Raw genomic sequence first — 13,646 nt, 5'->3', positions numbered from 1 at the left:
TCAATTGAACAATACACTCCCGCAGAACGTCCTGGAAAACGCTCTGACACATTGTAATACGCCCTCGATGACTACGTACATGTATTGCACAATGTCCCTTCCCCATAAATCACCGTTGCGCGAATTTACATATGCGTGGAGTCCGACCAGCAGTTATACTTCGTAAAGAAAATATCGTACGTGCTACCGATAGACAAATATTCAAGCGTGTCATCCAGTCGTTACATACAGAAATTGTTTATCCCCGGGAGAAGTACGCCTTCGCGCCATGGGTGGCGAATTCGCCTTTAGCCTGCAGGCAAACACAATATGTAAGTGTCCACAATGCCTTAGTGTAGCGCCGTACGGAGTGACGTACCTTGTCGAAGCTGTGGCCCGCTGCCTTCCCATGGGCCCAGATCTACGTCGTATGGTAAGTCAATGAGGCCCCGTACGGGAACAGGTAAGATACGTACCAGTCGGAAGAACCATAGGCTCCCGAAGGCCTCAATGACCCATCCGGCTGAAGCAAGAGCGCCCAAGACGCCGCCTGCAATGCCTGCGCCTCCATGGGCAAACATTATTACCGTCTGGATGATACCTGCTGAGCCAGTGCTGCAGAAAGAACACGTCAAATGAACAGGACTCTAAACGGTCGCACAGCGCCCCACCTTGGAAGGCCAATGGCCCTTGAAGGATGTCAATAATTCAAGCATGGAGGACAACGTTGATGATGAATTCTCACATGTACAAGCTGAACAGAATATGCCATCCTCCGAAGAAGAAGTACACATCTGCGTAGCGAAAGACAGTGAAGACAGTAAGGGTGCGACAGATGGTCTCGTCTTACAGTAATACAGTGACTGCTCCTGGAGAAACCCGACTGGTTATTCTCAGTGAAAGTATGATACGAACACGCTTACTTTCATATATCCATTATATATCGGTCTGGGTGTGGTTCAGCATGACGTATCGTGCGCATATACTTAGAAGACTGGCCTGTACCACGTCAAGAACGACAATGCGCCTATCACGGGGATATACCTGACATCCATAAGAAACATGCTCAGCCCTCCCACGATACATACACTCACATGATACTGACTCCAAAGTCCCTGAAGCCATCTCCAGTCCCCACAATTGTGGCGAATATGAGGGCCACCATATTCACCAGCAGTGTTACTAGCAGCAGCAGCCACAGCCGAAACATTTGCGTGATGAGCGGTCGTGAAGCCTCTGGGATTTCATCCTGTATGGAGTGGTAGACCAAGGGGTAGACTTGACGTTCCCACTAGCCCATGAGCCTCCCGAGTCCATGGAATGCAAAGCTTCACTCACATGGCGGGAAGTTATTACGTCCATGCGTCCTTATGTATTCTGCTCGCTGGTTCAGTTCCTGCTCTCGTCGTTGCAATTCCTGCTCGCGCGCGGCGAGCTCTTGCATGCGCGCATCGTACGGGGCGTGGGCGGGCTGCGGCTCCGGGTCCTCGAACGGGTTCTTGTCCAGCGAAGTCGTCGACGCGAAGGGGTTTTCGCTCAGGCCCGCTGTCAAGCATGAGCATGAATATGACTCTGAATGTTACGCCAAGAAACGAAACGAGCGCACCCATACTGGGAGTTTGAGAGATTTACTACGGGTGTGACGTGCTGTACCTATTGGTTCATGCTGTAATCCTTGGGCTGTGCACTTAGGCAATTGCCGAATGCAGTACTTACCAGGGCGCTCATTGGACAACGCATTCTTCAGCTCAGGCTGTATGATTCTATAAAGTCACATTCTTGTCGACACAACGTTCTCCCGCACTAGCTGATATCTAAGAGGCAGAACCCCTGCAGCTGCGACTTAGTACTGAGGACCTACACATCAACGGGAAATGATGAACAGCCTGTAGCATCTCAATGGAGGCGGGCAGCTTGGCCCGGCGATGGAGGAATATCGACGGAACCTGTACTGGCCGACATCACTACGCAGGGCCCGCTTGGGCACGTCGGAAACCATGAACTTTTACTTAGCGTGCCGTACCAGCGCGACACAGGCTCCCGTTGACTTACAGTTGACTTACGCTTTCATTGGGCTTTCGGACAAGAGGAAGCTTCGGTTAGGAGCATTCACCGTGTTGACGCCAGCTTCTCCCTCAGAGAAGTGACCCTGTTGGACACGGACGTACAAATCTGTGTTCGTCCGATGCATGCGGCTGGTCAGAGAGAAAAATCCTTTGGCGGTCGAAAGTTGCTACAAGCAGTTGCAAATGCATATTATAGCAACGATGAGGTCAATCAGTTTTTGTTCCTCTCGTGTTCTCGGCGACTGAGACACCGAGGGCTTCAGGGTGAGTTGTCAAGGCAGCTCTTGCGGCACAGGCTCATCCGTACTCACCCATCTCTGAGATGATCCCTCCGGCTTGGCTGCCCGGAGTACACCGCAGGATATGGAACAAGACCGAGTTGAGAGCATTTGCTCAACTCTGGACGGGGGTCATGAGGGATCATACACCTTGATGCGAGGAAGTGATCAGCAGCATGTTGTGCAACGTAGCGCTATATTTGTTGATAGAGTACATGTCAACCAGTCAAACCCGCAGCGGTAGAAGACAGAGCAACGGCGACATTAATATTGCTTCGAGGACTGGAATGGACGTTTCGACGGCACGAATGGCATAGAGGGTGCCAAACCGCGTAACGGCCCCCCAGCAAAGGCAATGCGCAGTAACGTTTAGGGAAGAAAATGAGGATGGAGCGTCGAAAAGGAAGAACAATATGTTTTCGGGGGTTGATGACGCCCGGCGTGGGAACGTCCGTTGCAAAGGCGGGGCTTATAAAATGAGGCACCGCGGCCAGAACGTATTCACTTATTCCCCACCTCCTTGCTCCCGCACCGTCTCCTCGCGTTCCTTGGTCGGTCAGTAGCATTTCGGTCTCTTTGTCGTCGATAGACGTGTGCATTAACGTGTGCTGACTCTCATTTGCCTTCGCTCTAGCACCTCGCTGCTTTGCAGTCCCTCTCTCTTAAATACCACCCTCTCTTGGCTCACCTTCAGCCGTCACTCCCTTCAAACCCAAGGACCTGTCTTTTCACTTAGCATCAATCGCAATGTTCAAGCTCATCGCCTCTGCTTCCGTCGCACTCGTTGCCGCATCCAGCGTTGCTGGTTACGTTGTTCCCCGCAAGGAGCCTCCTCCTGGATGGGCAACTGACTACCTCGAGCCTTACCAGACGTACCACACCCGGTACCTTGCTCTTGGCTGCCAGAACCAGCACGGTCAGCCCTTCTTCGACCAGTGCTGCCATCCTCTCCTTGTAAGTTAGCCTTTTGATATGATGGATTTTCGATCAGCGCCCAGTTTGGTAACTTTGTTCAATTTTTAGGCTACCGAGAGCTTGTCCTCTCGCCCGGCACAGTGCACCCCGTCGGCGTCTGCTTCCGCCTCTGCCAGCGCTGCTGAGCCCACCTCCACTGACGACGGAGATGATGATGACTGCGACGATGAGGAGTCCTCATCCGCTGCTGCCCCCTCGTCCACTGAGGCTCCCTCATCCACTGAGGCTCCCGCTTCTACCTCTGCTCCCGCTGCATCAGCTACTCCTGCGCCTGTGAACGTTGCGCCTGCCCCCGACACTTCATCCTCCTCTTCTACTCCTGCTCCTACTACGTCGGAGGTGCCGTCTTCTACCCCAGAGCCCTCGCCGACGTCCTCAGCTGCTCCTGCTCCAAGCCCGAGCTCTCCTGCTTCCTCCGGCGGTGATCTCATCAGCGGTGGATTGTAAGTCTTGCGCGTCTTAAGTCAATATATGCGCTGACTTGTGCCCCCAAGTGCCACATTCTTCTACCAGAACGGTGTTGCAGGTGCTTGTGGCACTGTTCACTCGGACAACGACTTGATCGCAGCTATCGGTACGAACACTTGCCCTTATTGATGAGAACTTCATTTGCTCAACTTCATTCGCTCAATAGACCAGGACCGCTATGGCAACGCCAGCGGCCAATCTTCCCTCTGCGGCAAGCAGGTTCTGATCACCAACCCTGCTAACGGCAAGTCCGTCACTGTCACCATTGCTGATGACTGCCCCACCTGCACGAATTCGAACTCCATCGATTTGTCTTACGGCGCTTTCACTTCGATCGCCACGGAGGCTGAGGGAATGGTTGCAAGTTAGTATATATATCTGATCTCTCTTGGATGAAGCTGACTGCACGACTCAACAGTTGAGTGGAAGTTCCTCTAAACCCCCATCGGACTCGCTTTTCTCTTCTTGCAATGCATTGATTTGCTGTTCTTTGTTTGTTGATATGGGGCCGGGCTCCGTCCGGGATGTCTGGTGGCGTCGAAGCAACGGCAGTGAAGATCATCTGACGAGATTAACGACCCTGGTGGCGGGAAACTCCTCTACGTGATTAATATCCTCGCCCGCTGTGTTTACGCCCTGTACGATGTCCTTTTTAGTCTTCTGCACCGCGTTAGTGTTGTTTTTTCTTGGGCTCATTGGCAGTTCTTTTTTTCTATGTATATTGCGTGCATTTTAGTCCCCTGGTGTAGCTAGCTAAACTTGACGGACTCTGGCAATGCGATTATGCGCAAGAGGAATGTATATAATCTGCGTGATTGCGGTGACGCATTGAAGTTGACTGTATGGCAATCCTGATCATGACAGCGTTGACGTTGTTGTAATATCCATTTGCACTTGCTGGTCAGTAACCACCATGCAGCAAGCTATCCAAAAGATCTTGGTGGTAGGTGGAAACGGATTCATAGGTAAGTATTCCGTTGTAGCTGTAGTATGCAGCGCGCTAAGCGTTCGACGTTCATGCAGGTTCTGCGGTATGCAAAGCCGCTTTGGCTCGAGGCCTGCAGGTCACGAGCGTAAGGTATGGAATGAAGTTCTGGACTGCACATTCATTCATAGCTGACTTGTACCCCTTCATACTGCCTACCTCAGCTCGTCGGGGAGACCTTACCGCACGCCTAAAGGCCACACCCCGGCCTGGGCATCCAAAGTGCAGTATCAGCGTTCCGCTCACTTGCATCCCATCTCCTCATGCTGACATGCCCGCGCTCACGCAGGTAGACTGGCAAAAGGGCGACGCGCTGAGCCCGGAGACGTACGCGCATATACTGCCGGGCGTCTCAGCCGTTGTGCATACGCTGGGGACGCTGCTGGAGGATACGTCGTACAAGAGCGCGGTGCGCGAGGGGAGCGTGTTGGGCCTTGCGGGGAGTTTTGCGAGGAGGTTGGGCTTTGGTGGGGGCGGGAATCCGCTGGAGAGTGGCGAGGGGAGGCCGGGGAGTTATGAGACTTTGAATCGGGATGCTGGTGCGCTCGGCAGTTTGTTATCATGCTTGTGAGGACTGACGCGCGTTGCAGCTCTGCGGGTCTGCGAGGCTTTTCTGTCTGCGCAGCCTGAGGTACAGTTGAACGGGCCTCGGGCGTTCGTGTACCTCTCTGCTGAGGATGTCCTCCGACCGTGGATCCCTTCGCGGTATATCGAGACGAAGCGGGAAGCGGAGATGTACATCGAGCAGATGGTCTCTACCCGACCGGATTTCCGAGCCGTATACATAAGACCGAGTATGCATTTACATATCGCAGATTCCTCGTCATGTTTCCTTACCTTTCTCGACGTGCAGGTCTCGTATACCACGCGCACCTGCGGCCTCTCATCTCCCCTCTCGCCGCCCTCCTGGATTTATCTGCCACACTCCATGCAAAGGTCCCACCGACCCTTCCGACTCCGTCAGCCATCCTGCGCTCCGTGGGACCCCTCCTGCCTCAACCCACCCCTGCCCCGCAAGGCGTCGCGCCTTCGCCTCTTGAGTCCATCGCAAACGCGATGACGATACCGCCGATCCATGTCGAGCACGTAGCTGAGGCCGTCGTTATCGCAGCTGACAATGCGAGGAGTGACGTCCGGGGCGCGTACGGCGTGCAACAGATGCGCGAGCTCATCGGGTGGTCGCAGAAAGGGGCAGACGGCCATGAGCAGCCTTCCGCTACTGTAGAGCAGCGTGTGTAGGGCGCAGTGCAATGTTAGATATGTTCCCAGACTTAGGCGTTAGGGGACGATGCGGCCGTCCCGTATTTGAGAGCGGGTTTAAGGCACAGCGTACTGAAGCCGGGGCCCCACCAAAAGCGCCCTAAGCCCGGCGCGTGACCCAAAGATAGCCTTCATGCAAGAATTTGGGGACGGCAGACGTCAACTGATCCTGTCCTCTTCGCTGCCGTCTGGCCTCGTCAGGCAGCCCTCTGCTCTTGCCGCGTCGTCGTCGTACCAGGGTGCAGGCAGCAGCAGCCAGTGAGGACGGCGCAGCGTCAGAAAAGGTGAGACAAGCGGCCGTCTAGACTCTGGCTATGTTGCGCGATTCAGAGCTGACTCGGTGATCTCGCAGCATAGTACGACATATATTTGAAAAGATCGGACTATAAGAGCGGGCATCGGTCGGTTCAGGCTTCCCCTCCCGATTTCCTCCTTTGCGACGTGCATGTCCTCCCTCTGCCGGCGTGCGTTATGGAGTGCTCCGGTCTCTGCCTCGGGGCCCTCTAGGGTGCCCCTGGGTTCAACCCCTCTGCGAAAGCGCTCGCGCGCGTTCGGGAACTCGTCGACGAGCCAGACGGCTCTGCCTTTCCTCCTGAACAACCTTGGGTCTGCTAAGAGGACGGTAGAGCAGTCGGTCGCGTCCGACCATGGGGACGGCAAGTTCTTGCGGATGTTGATGTTCGGGAAGCCCGGCGCAGGGAAAGGGACGCTGTCTGGACGATTGGTCAAGAAGTACGATATCACGTCCTTGTCTGCAGGGGATCTATTGCGCCAGCAGATTGCAGAAAGGTGCGCGATGCTCTGGGGAGATCTGGGAGCTGCAGTCTGACCTGTAGCTTCCAGGACCGAAGTCGGGAGGACGGCTGAGAGCATCGTCGCGAGCGGGGGCCTCGTCTCGGATGATATCATGCTGAAGATTGTCTCGTCCAAATTAGATCAACTCCGTAATAAAGTATGTTGTCGGTGCCAATACCGGATCTTCTTGCCTTGTCTGACAGCCATGTGTAGCACTGGATATTAGATGGGTTCCCCAGAACTCTTCCCCAGGGAGAAATGCTGGATGAGGCGTTGCAGTGAGTTTATGCGCTACCTGGATTGCGACGATCGGATTGAACAATGATGTCGCAGTACCCGAGGGACCCCTCTTACCTTGATCGTCAACCTCGATGTGCCCGACGAGGTTATCCTCAGTCGGATTTCGGATCGATGGATCCACCTGCCGTCCGGGCGTGTGTACAACATGTCTTATAACCGACCGAAGGTCGAAGGTTTTGACGACGTCACTGGTGAACCTCTCACCAAACGACCTGACGATAATCCCGTAAGTTGCTCAAGTATATGCATGTACTTATACTGACAGCCTTGTCAGGAAATTTTTGCCCGTCGCCTGAAGCAATTCTACGAATCAACGTCCCCATTACTAGCGTACTTTGCGTCTAAACCGTCCAGCGCAACAAAACTCGTCACTCTGCGAGGGGAGACGTCCGACGAAATCTGGCCGCAGCTGGAGAGCGTCGTCACCGGTACGTTCCCTTCTCTGAGGGAGCGCGTCGAGCCCAAGGAGGAGAGGCGGAGGCACAGTCTCGCTGATGCCACGATCGCTAGCGAGGAGCGCAAGAGGCGAACACAGGGCCTTGCGAAGGCGAGGCTGACATCATGATTTTCTTGTTCCCGCGTAATCGTTGCTGCCGCTCGTTCGCTTTCGCTTGGTTGAATATCTTGACCTTGTCTTTTTAGTCTTAGTCTATGTGCTTCTCGTAGTGCGGTGGAGACTGGTGCTGTGTGGTATTTCGGACCATTGTATTATTACTTCGAATCTCTATGCGACTATCTGACGGATTGACACCTGCGGTCGCTGCTGCGATTGTGAGCGCTGATCCAGCCCGAATTCTTCCTTGAGGGTATAGAGACCGCGATCCCACAAACAAGCTACGGAACGGTCGCTTCGTCAATGAAGAGCATACCTGAGTGTCTGTGTCAAGAGAGTTGCAATTTGTACTATAAGCTGTGCAACTGACATTTTCACTACGTACAGCCCGGGTGGGAATCCGTCCTGCACCTGTTCGTGTACTATACTGAGACCAGCCTCCCGGAACACTTGCTTGAAGGCCATGTCCGATCTGAATATAGTTATGAATGCGTACCCAAGTATAGGTTTTCAGATCCTTCTTTGACGATGGATGCGGTGGAGAAATTAGACAGACACTAACCTTGTAAGGCTGGAATCCTCTTCATCAAGGTGGCTCCGCGGTCCCCCATCGGGCGAGTCAGAACAGGTGTTCTCTTTGACTATGATATATGCAGCGGTCGGATCGCGGAGAGCCACTCGACAGCGCCTCAGGAATAACACCAAGTCCGGGTCTGTGAGATGTCCCAGACACCACTGGCACCAGATCACGTCGAAGCCCGAGTCAATATCACCCGCCGTCGGGTCGGAAAGATTTTTCGAGAGCTCTGAGGAGGTCGGTTGGTAACCTATCCGTCCCAGCACTTTTCCTGATGCTGCAGGATGGGAAGGCTCGAGCGACTGGAGGGTGCCTTGGATAAAGGTGACGCTCCTCGTTTTTTCCTTGATGCCTTTCCAAGGTGCTATAGGGTCTGCATTTGCGTCCTCTGCGACTGCCGGGACATCCTGTTCGGAGCGGCGTCCTCGCGCCACAGCTTCGAGCACGAAGCTCTCGACCGGCTCTACGAGGACGACATCCGAAAATAGGTGAAGCAGGACGTCGCAGGTCACGCGGCCGACCCCTGCCCCGACATCCAGCGCCCGCGTACGTTGATCAGTAGGCTGGCTGCGCAGAGGCCGGAGAGCAGATGGGACGGTGCACAGTTCGGGCATGAGGTAGAGGGCGAATTGACGGGACCCCAGTGCATCTATTCTCGGGAGGCTCTTGGTAACGCATCAGCCAGAGAAAGGGAACTTGAATACGGGAATGATATACCCCAGTTCCAAAACCACCTATACATCATCGTGCATCCCCCATCAGAGTAGTGCTTTGTTTTCGTTTATGGGCGAGCCCTGTCAATGAAGCTCACCTAAAACACCGTCGTAGTCGGCGGATTGCGTACTCCAATAATTGATTCCAGCTTCAACATCGGGTTCTGCTTGCTTGGCCATCTTGACACTGACAGATCCACAAATTCCTCCTCGTTGAAGGAGGACCTTGGAACCACAAGCTACTTTTGGAGCTGGAGGAAGAAGCCGCGGCAAACCGCGGGTCGGCCTAGGGTTCCCATTAGCCAATGAGCACAGCCGTAGCTGTGTCTGCTGTTGACCGACCACTCCCCAGCTGCTTGCTCGCGGTGCATAGACCGTGTTGCAAACAGAGATGTTGTTTTCACCACATTGAAGCCGCTCAGAAAGAACAAAAGCATACAGCCCCCAGCTTGCCCATTGATATTTGTTGGCCAATCTGGCCGGACGGCCCAGATCCATACCTCTACCGATAAATCCTTCATCCCCTACTCTGCCTGACTGCAGGGAATATACCACCAAAAGAGTATGTCTAATCTAGCTAGAGATATGGGCAGCACTTCATTCATTGTAAGCCCGGCAGGGTACGCCGCACAACCCCAGTGTGGCTTTGATCGAAGCCGAAGGAAGAGGCAACACAATCGTGCAGACGATGCGTGTCGGAATGAAAGAGAGAAATAAATCTCGGCTCTACGTAGCCCTGCAATATCGGGGCGCTGGTCGTCCCGGTTATCACGTCGGCTTACTCCTGGTGCCCAAGCACGAGAGCCCTGATCCTAATACAAAGGACGCGTACAGATATCACGCCACCAATTCCTTTGCGCCACATGCTACGATTGGCAAAGACGGCAGGCCTTTCTGGCGCTACGAACATGGATGGGTGAAATCGACCCAAGTCGAAAACATTGTTGCTAGAGTGCTTGTGGCGAAGCTGCCGGGATGTGAATTCCAGCAGCAAGCTTTGCGGATTGCGCGGGAAGTCGAGCATGTAGTCCTCGTGCAAGAGAACAGTTCTTGGCGCTGTCACCACTGGTTATGGGCGGCAATGGACCACTTGCGCGCCTTAGGACCGCAGTGGGAGACTATACCTCATGTCGAGCCTGGAGGAGAGATAGAAAGGCTACTCAATGAGGCCGGGGACGAAGGGAAGGAGAGAAGATTTGGTTCGGATTCCATGGTGATTACGGAGCCCGGTCAGATTTTCACAGTCGACATGCGTCAAAGATCGACGAGCAGCTACAGCCTACGGGGTTCGCGGCTGAGACCTTCCTTTCATTTCCTGAATGAAGCAGCAGATACAGTGATTCGGCTGTCGCATATCCAGACCCAACCCTATAATGGCCTTCGTGATGTCCGTGCAGATTCTACGTCCTGTAGCGATCATCATTCTCGTCATCCAGTATCCAATTCCGTTGTGGGACAGTAAATTTAAATTATATCTCTCCAGCGTGACAACCTCCTCTGGAAAAGTAATAATAGCTGGAAGCATCCCTCGTGTTATATCTTGGAAGGGGCTCTGCAGGGAAACTCGAAAAATCGAATTATGCGGCGGCTGAGCATGGCAGCAGTCCAGAGGAGCAAGTTCTTGGAGTCCCTGTTTGATTGCCCAATCCGGTGAAGGGTACTAAACGCGTAAACAGAGGCAAATAACGCGTCCATACCCGCCACCATGTCGGCTACCCTCGACGACATCTGGGACGCGCCTGTAGAGCCGTCATCGCCCCGTAGGCCTTCCGCATCTGACGCACCACAATCGAACACGCCTGAACGGTCTGAGAGGCCACTTTTCCTGGCGTCAGACTCGGAGGACGATGAGCCAAAGACACGCAAAAGAACGCCGCAAACTAAGAAGTCGGCCCGTCCGGACATAGACGCGATGTTCGACAACTTGGACGATGATGAGAACGCGTTTCAACCGCTGGCTCCCGCATTGGACATGAATGCCCTGCAGAGAGAGGCGGAACAGCGTCATGCGAGAAGTAGCCAAGGAGGTGACCTCCATGCTATTTTACCCAGCAGCTCGCCCGGGAGGGAACAGAGCAGGGATATGGCAGACAGCAACAACGAGAACAAAAAGTCGAACAAAGATGGACCTAAGGAACGAAAAGTACTGCCGAAACTGGACGAGGCAAGGCTATTAGGACCTAATGGGTTTCCTGCCCTCATAGCGGAGGCAAAGAAGTTCAAACCTCGCGGGAAGGGCCAAGAGGTGGGTGTAACTGTGTCCAAATAGATGGATTCTGCTGATGCTCTGCGAAGGCTACAGACTTGAATAGAGTAATCCAATTGTATCAATTCTGGGCGCACAAGATGTATCCCAAAATGCAGTTTCGCGATACGGTCAACAGAGTCGAGAAGCTCTGTCACTCAAAGAGAATGCACGTGAGTAACCTATCTTGGATGTCCATCGGCCTTCTCATCAACTCCGCACTGATAGGTTGCACTGAGTGTCTGGCGTGACGAGGCTAAGGGTCTCGTCAACGGGATGAAACCAGACGACCCGATCGACCTTGTTTCTGACAGTGACGAAGATGATGCTGATGACGGAGAACGAACCAAACCCGACGGTCGGCAGTCACTGGGACGTGATGTTGGCGGTGCCAGTGATGCACGGTCCCGAGCTCCTAGCCGTCCGCCGTCTTCACCATCGATAGGTCAAGTCACCGACGTCGACGACTTCGATATCGACGCCATGATTCGCGAGGAGCAGGAGATGGAAGCTGACCGAGTGCCTGCGCCTCAAGACACTCACCGGCCTACCGAAGGAGCCACCGCTGGGGATGACATGGATATCGACGATGAAGCCATGTGGGCTGAGATGATGATGGAAGATGCTGGTGTCCCCTCGATACCTCCCGTCCCGACTTCAATCAAGAATACCGATGATAACACGACGGCCGCGGCCGCTCAGACGGGCGGTGCCAGTGTCATGGATGACGAAGACATGTGGGACGTGGTCAGAGAAATGGAATTGGAGTCACAGAAGCCAGGCAGCTCAGTCGCTGCTGGTCCCGAGACTCTGCCGTCTGAGGATCACACGACTGGTCCGTCCAGTGAAGGTTTGACTTCATCTCCACAGAGGAAACGAAGAATGTCAAATGCGGATGACTGGGACGATATGTATGTTTAGACAGCTAGTAGTAGTATTCTCGATGTAAGTTCTGGTCCGTATATTATAATGTGATTACACATGCCCTGATTATCGTGCGCCTACTATTAACTACAGTATTAAAACAATAGTAGTGTCCATCGGCATTCCCCAAATACTGTACTATGGCATATACAGACCAACGACGCGGACAAGTTGCCAGCAGCCTTGTCACACTCTTATGTCGATCGTCTTCACACAGTTGTGTTCTGCCAATTGTCCTGCCTGTCTGGATTACAGTATCTTCCGTTCTTCCCGACACCTTCCATGTGTCTAAAAAGAGCATCCAGCCGCGAGAACGATTTTGAGCATCGCTCGCAGGTAACCCGCGTCGATCGCTGCAACGCAAGGGCTCTGTTGGGGCTCAACACCCCAGCAGCGACCCATCCTTCCTCGATCTGCGCATGAGCCGTCGCGACATGGCGGCGCGCATCTGATGCCCGGGTGAAGGTTTCTGGGCAGTCCGTTTGGTTCGTGAATGGGTTGACATACGGGCAAGCGAAAAGTTTTCCCATGTCCGGTTTCTTGTTTTGACGAGGGCTCGCCTTGCTGTCGGGAGACCGAGAGTCTCGCAGGGGGCTGTAGTAAGAATTCTCCATTTGCTGCGACTGTCCAGGGATGCTGCAGCTACTGCTTACGGCCATCCTGATCCAGCCTGCGGAACTGTCGACACTGCCTGATGAGATATTCAAGTCGGAATAATCTGACACGGGCGGAGAAGGTGGATCGTTGTATGCAGGGAAGTGCGGTGTGTGCCCAGGCTGTAATGAGGATCTCCTACTCGCGAATAGGGCCCCATATTGTAAAGAACCTTGATTGGGATGCTGCCGAGCTGAAGCGTGGATAACACCTTCGCCGCGCTCAACGACACAGGCATATCCCGATGGAGATCGATCCTGCGTGGGTGGATTAAAGTGCAAGGTGTCCGATCGCTGTTCAGCAGTGGGTTTTACCACATATCCTGTCCTAGTTGGGATGTCAGGATTGACTGCTGTTGCGTAATTGAACGATGAATAAGGCCTGGAGTCTGGGCCAGTGCAACCATAAGACACGCCACATCCGATGCTCGCGACCTGACCGCCACGGCACACTTTAGCCATCGGTAGTTCAATATTACGAACAAAGGAAACTTGCCTGGTCGTGGATAGGTCCCTCCACTACCATTGAAGGGTTAGAATAAGCAGGGTAGCAGGCGAGGGCATCGTAGTTTTGGACGTAGCACCCCGAATTATTCGGAGCAACATTGGTATCGTAAGGCATGCCGGTCATTCCATGGCATGCGCTCTGTTGTACAGGAACAGAGGGATAAGCCATGTCGGAGACCCGGCCACGACTGTGATGGTAATGGGACTGGGACGTTGAAGCAGTTTCCGGGTAGATCTCGCACCTGCGTTGGGCAGAATACGCGTTAGAATATAGGCCCCATCAACAACAGAGGAACGTACTTTATGAGTACCGCCCTCTGCCACTCTCGCGTCGTCTGCTAGACAATAGGATGGAGGCACTAGCGAAA

At 53.8% G+C, this 13,646-nt stretch overlaps 7 protein-coding genes across 7 annotated transcripts; 5 read left to right on the top strand and 2 right to left on the bottom strand.

Annotated features, from left to right (window-relative positions):
* Positions 1-11: 11 nt before the first annotated feature.
* GLOTRDRAFT_56582 (scamp-domain-containing protein) lies at positions 12-1,601 on the bottom strand. Its single transcript, XM_007864823.1, has 11 exons — positions 1,586-1,601; positions 1,318-1,524; positions 1,074-1,257; positions 979-1,023; positions 903-927; positions 830-848; positions 725-773; positions 651-668; positions 456-594; positions 359-400; positions 12-292 (listed from the first exon to the last, which is right to left on the bottom strand). The coding sequence occupies exons 1-11, from the start codon at positions 1,587-1,589 to the stop codon at positions 239-241; spliced, it is 786 nt and encodes a 261-aa protein (XP_007863014.1). The 5' UTR covers positions 1,590-1,601; the 3' UTR covers positions 12-238.
* A 1,225-nt stretch (positions 1,602-2,826) lies between these two features.
* Positions 2,827-4,628, top strand: GLOTRDRAFT_72014 (barwin-like endoglucanase). Its single transcript, XM_007865126.1, has 6 exons — positions 2,827-2,878; positions 2,958-3,277; positions 3,347-3,741; positions 3,793-3,872; positions 3,933-4,130; positions 4,185-4,628. The coding sequence occupies exons 2-6, from the start codon at positions 3,071-3,073 to the stop codon at positions 4,202-4,204; spliced, it is 900 nt and encodes a 299-aa protein (XP_007863317.1). The 5' UTR covers positions 2,827-2,878; positions 2,958-3,070; the 3' UTR covers positions 4,205-4,628.
* GLOTRDRAFT_72012 (NAD P-binding protein) lies at positions 4,629-5,990 on the top strand (the record flags this gene model as incomplete). Its single annotated transcript, XM_007865125.1, has 6 exons — positions 4,629-4,731; positions 4,790-4,844; positions 4,916-4,973; positions 5,041-5,290; positions 5,342-5,545; positions 5,605-5,990. Exons 1-6 carry the CDS (start codon positions 4,680-4,682, stop codon positions 5,988-5,990), a joined length of 1,005 nt encoding a protein of 334 aa, XP_007863316.1. The 5' UTR covers positions 4,629-4,679.
* Positions 5,991-6,654: 664 nt separating this feature from the next.
* Positions 6,655-7,584, top strand: GLOTRDRAFT_14697 (adenylate kinase; the record flags this gene model as incomplete). The annotated part of the gene is made up of 5 exons (XM_007864601.1): positions 6,655-6,800; positions 6,855-6,963; positions 7,020-7,084; positions 7,140-7,332; positions 7,381-7,584. Coding segments are annotated over 5 exons (717 nt in total), but the record flags the coding sequence as incomplete, so codon positions are not given.
* Positions 7,585-7,856: 272 nt separating this feature from the next.
* On the bottom strand, positions 7,857-9,186 carry GLOTRDRAFT_72005 (DUF858-domain-containing protein). The gene is made up of 5 exons (XM_007865124.1): positions 9,048-9,186; positions 8,954-8,970; positions 8,222-8,901; positions 8,030-8,131; positions 7,857-7,975 (listed from the first exon to the last, which is right to left on the bottom strand). The coding sequence occupies exons 1-5, from the start codon at positions 9,127-9,129 to the stop codon at positions 7,960-7,962; spliced, it is 897 nt and encodes a 298-aa protein (XP_007863315.1). The 5' UTR covers positions 9,130-9,186; the 3' UTR covers positions 7,857-7,959.
* Positions 9,187-9,649: 463 nt separating this feature from the next.
* On the top strand, positions 9,650-10,054 carry GLOTRDRAFT_28433 (uncharacterized protein; the record flags this gene model as incomplete). The annotated part of the gene is made up of 1 exon (XM_007864625.1): positions 9,650-10,054. A coding segment is annotated over one exon (405 nt), but the record flags the coding sequence as incomplete, so codon positions are not given.
* Positions 10,055-10,654: 600 nt separating this feature from the next.
* GLOTRDRAFT_114564 (Swi3-domain-containing protein) lies at positions 10,655-12,181 on the top strand (the record flags this gene model as incomplete). Its single annotated transcript, XM_007865123.1, has 3 exons — positions 10,655-11,194; positions 11,245-11,367; positions 11,423-12,181. 3 exons carry the CDS (start codon positions 10,655-10,657, stop codon positions 12,113-12,115), a joined length of 1,356 nt encoding a protein of 451 aa, XP_007863314.1. The 3' UTR covers positions 12,116-12,181.
* Positions 12,182-13,646: the final 1,465 nt, after the last annotated feature.

Source organism: Gloeophyllum trabeum (genome assembly GCF_000344685.1).
Source record: "Gloeophyllum trabeum ATCC 11539 unplaced genomic scaffold GLOTRscaffold_00003, whole genome shotgun sequence".
Taxonomy (NCBI): Eukaryota; Fungi; Basidiomycota; class Agaricomycetes; order Gloeophyllales; family Gloeophyllaceae; genus Gloeophyllum; species Gloeophyllum trabeum.
The sequence above is the reverse complement of the archived record's forward strand: the minus strand, read 5'-3'. Positions and strand labels throughout refer to the sequence as shown.

Bases quoted from the DNA above. Each gene is read 5' to 3' on its own strand.
- GLOTRDRAFT_56582 (XM_007864823.1), bottom strand. The intron at 928-978 runs GCCAGTCTTCTA...AACCACACCCAG, and splicing joins TCGTTCTTGACGTGGTACAG to ACCGATATATAATGGATATA. The intron at 401-455 runs GTACGTATCTTA...CATACGACGTAG, and splicing joins GCCTATGGTTCTTCCGACTG to ATCTGGGCCCATGGGAAGGC.
- GLOTRDRAFT_72014 (XM_007865126.1), top strand. From the start codon at position 3,071: ATGTTCAAGCTCATCGCCTCTGCTTCCGTCGCACTCGTTGCCGCATCC. The intron at 3,278-3,346 runs GTAAGTTAGCCT...TTCAATTTTTAG, and splicing joins AGTGCTGCCATCCTCTCCTT to GCTACCGAGAGCTTGTCCTC. The intron at 3,742-3,792 runs GTAAGTCTTGCG...TGTGCCCCCAAG, and splicing joins GATCTCATCAGCGGTGGATT to TGCCACATTCTTCTACCAGA.
- GLOTRDRAFT_72005 (XM_007865124.1), bottom strand. From the start codon at position 9,129: ATGGCCAAGCAAGCAGAACCCGATGTTGAAGCTGGAATCAATTATTGG. The intron at 8,132-8,221 runs GTTAGTGTCTGT...AACTATATTCAG, and splicing joins GAGGATTCCAGCCTTACAAG to ATCGGACATGGCCTTCAAGC.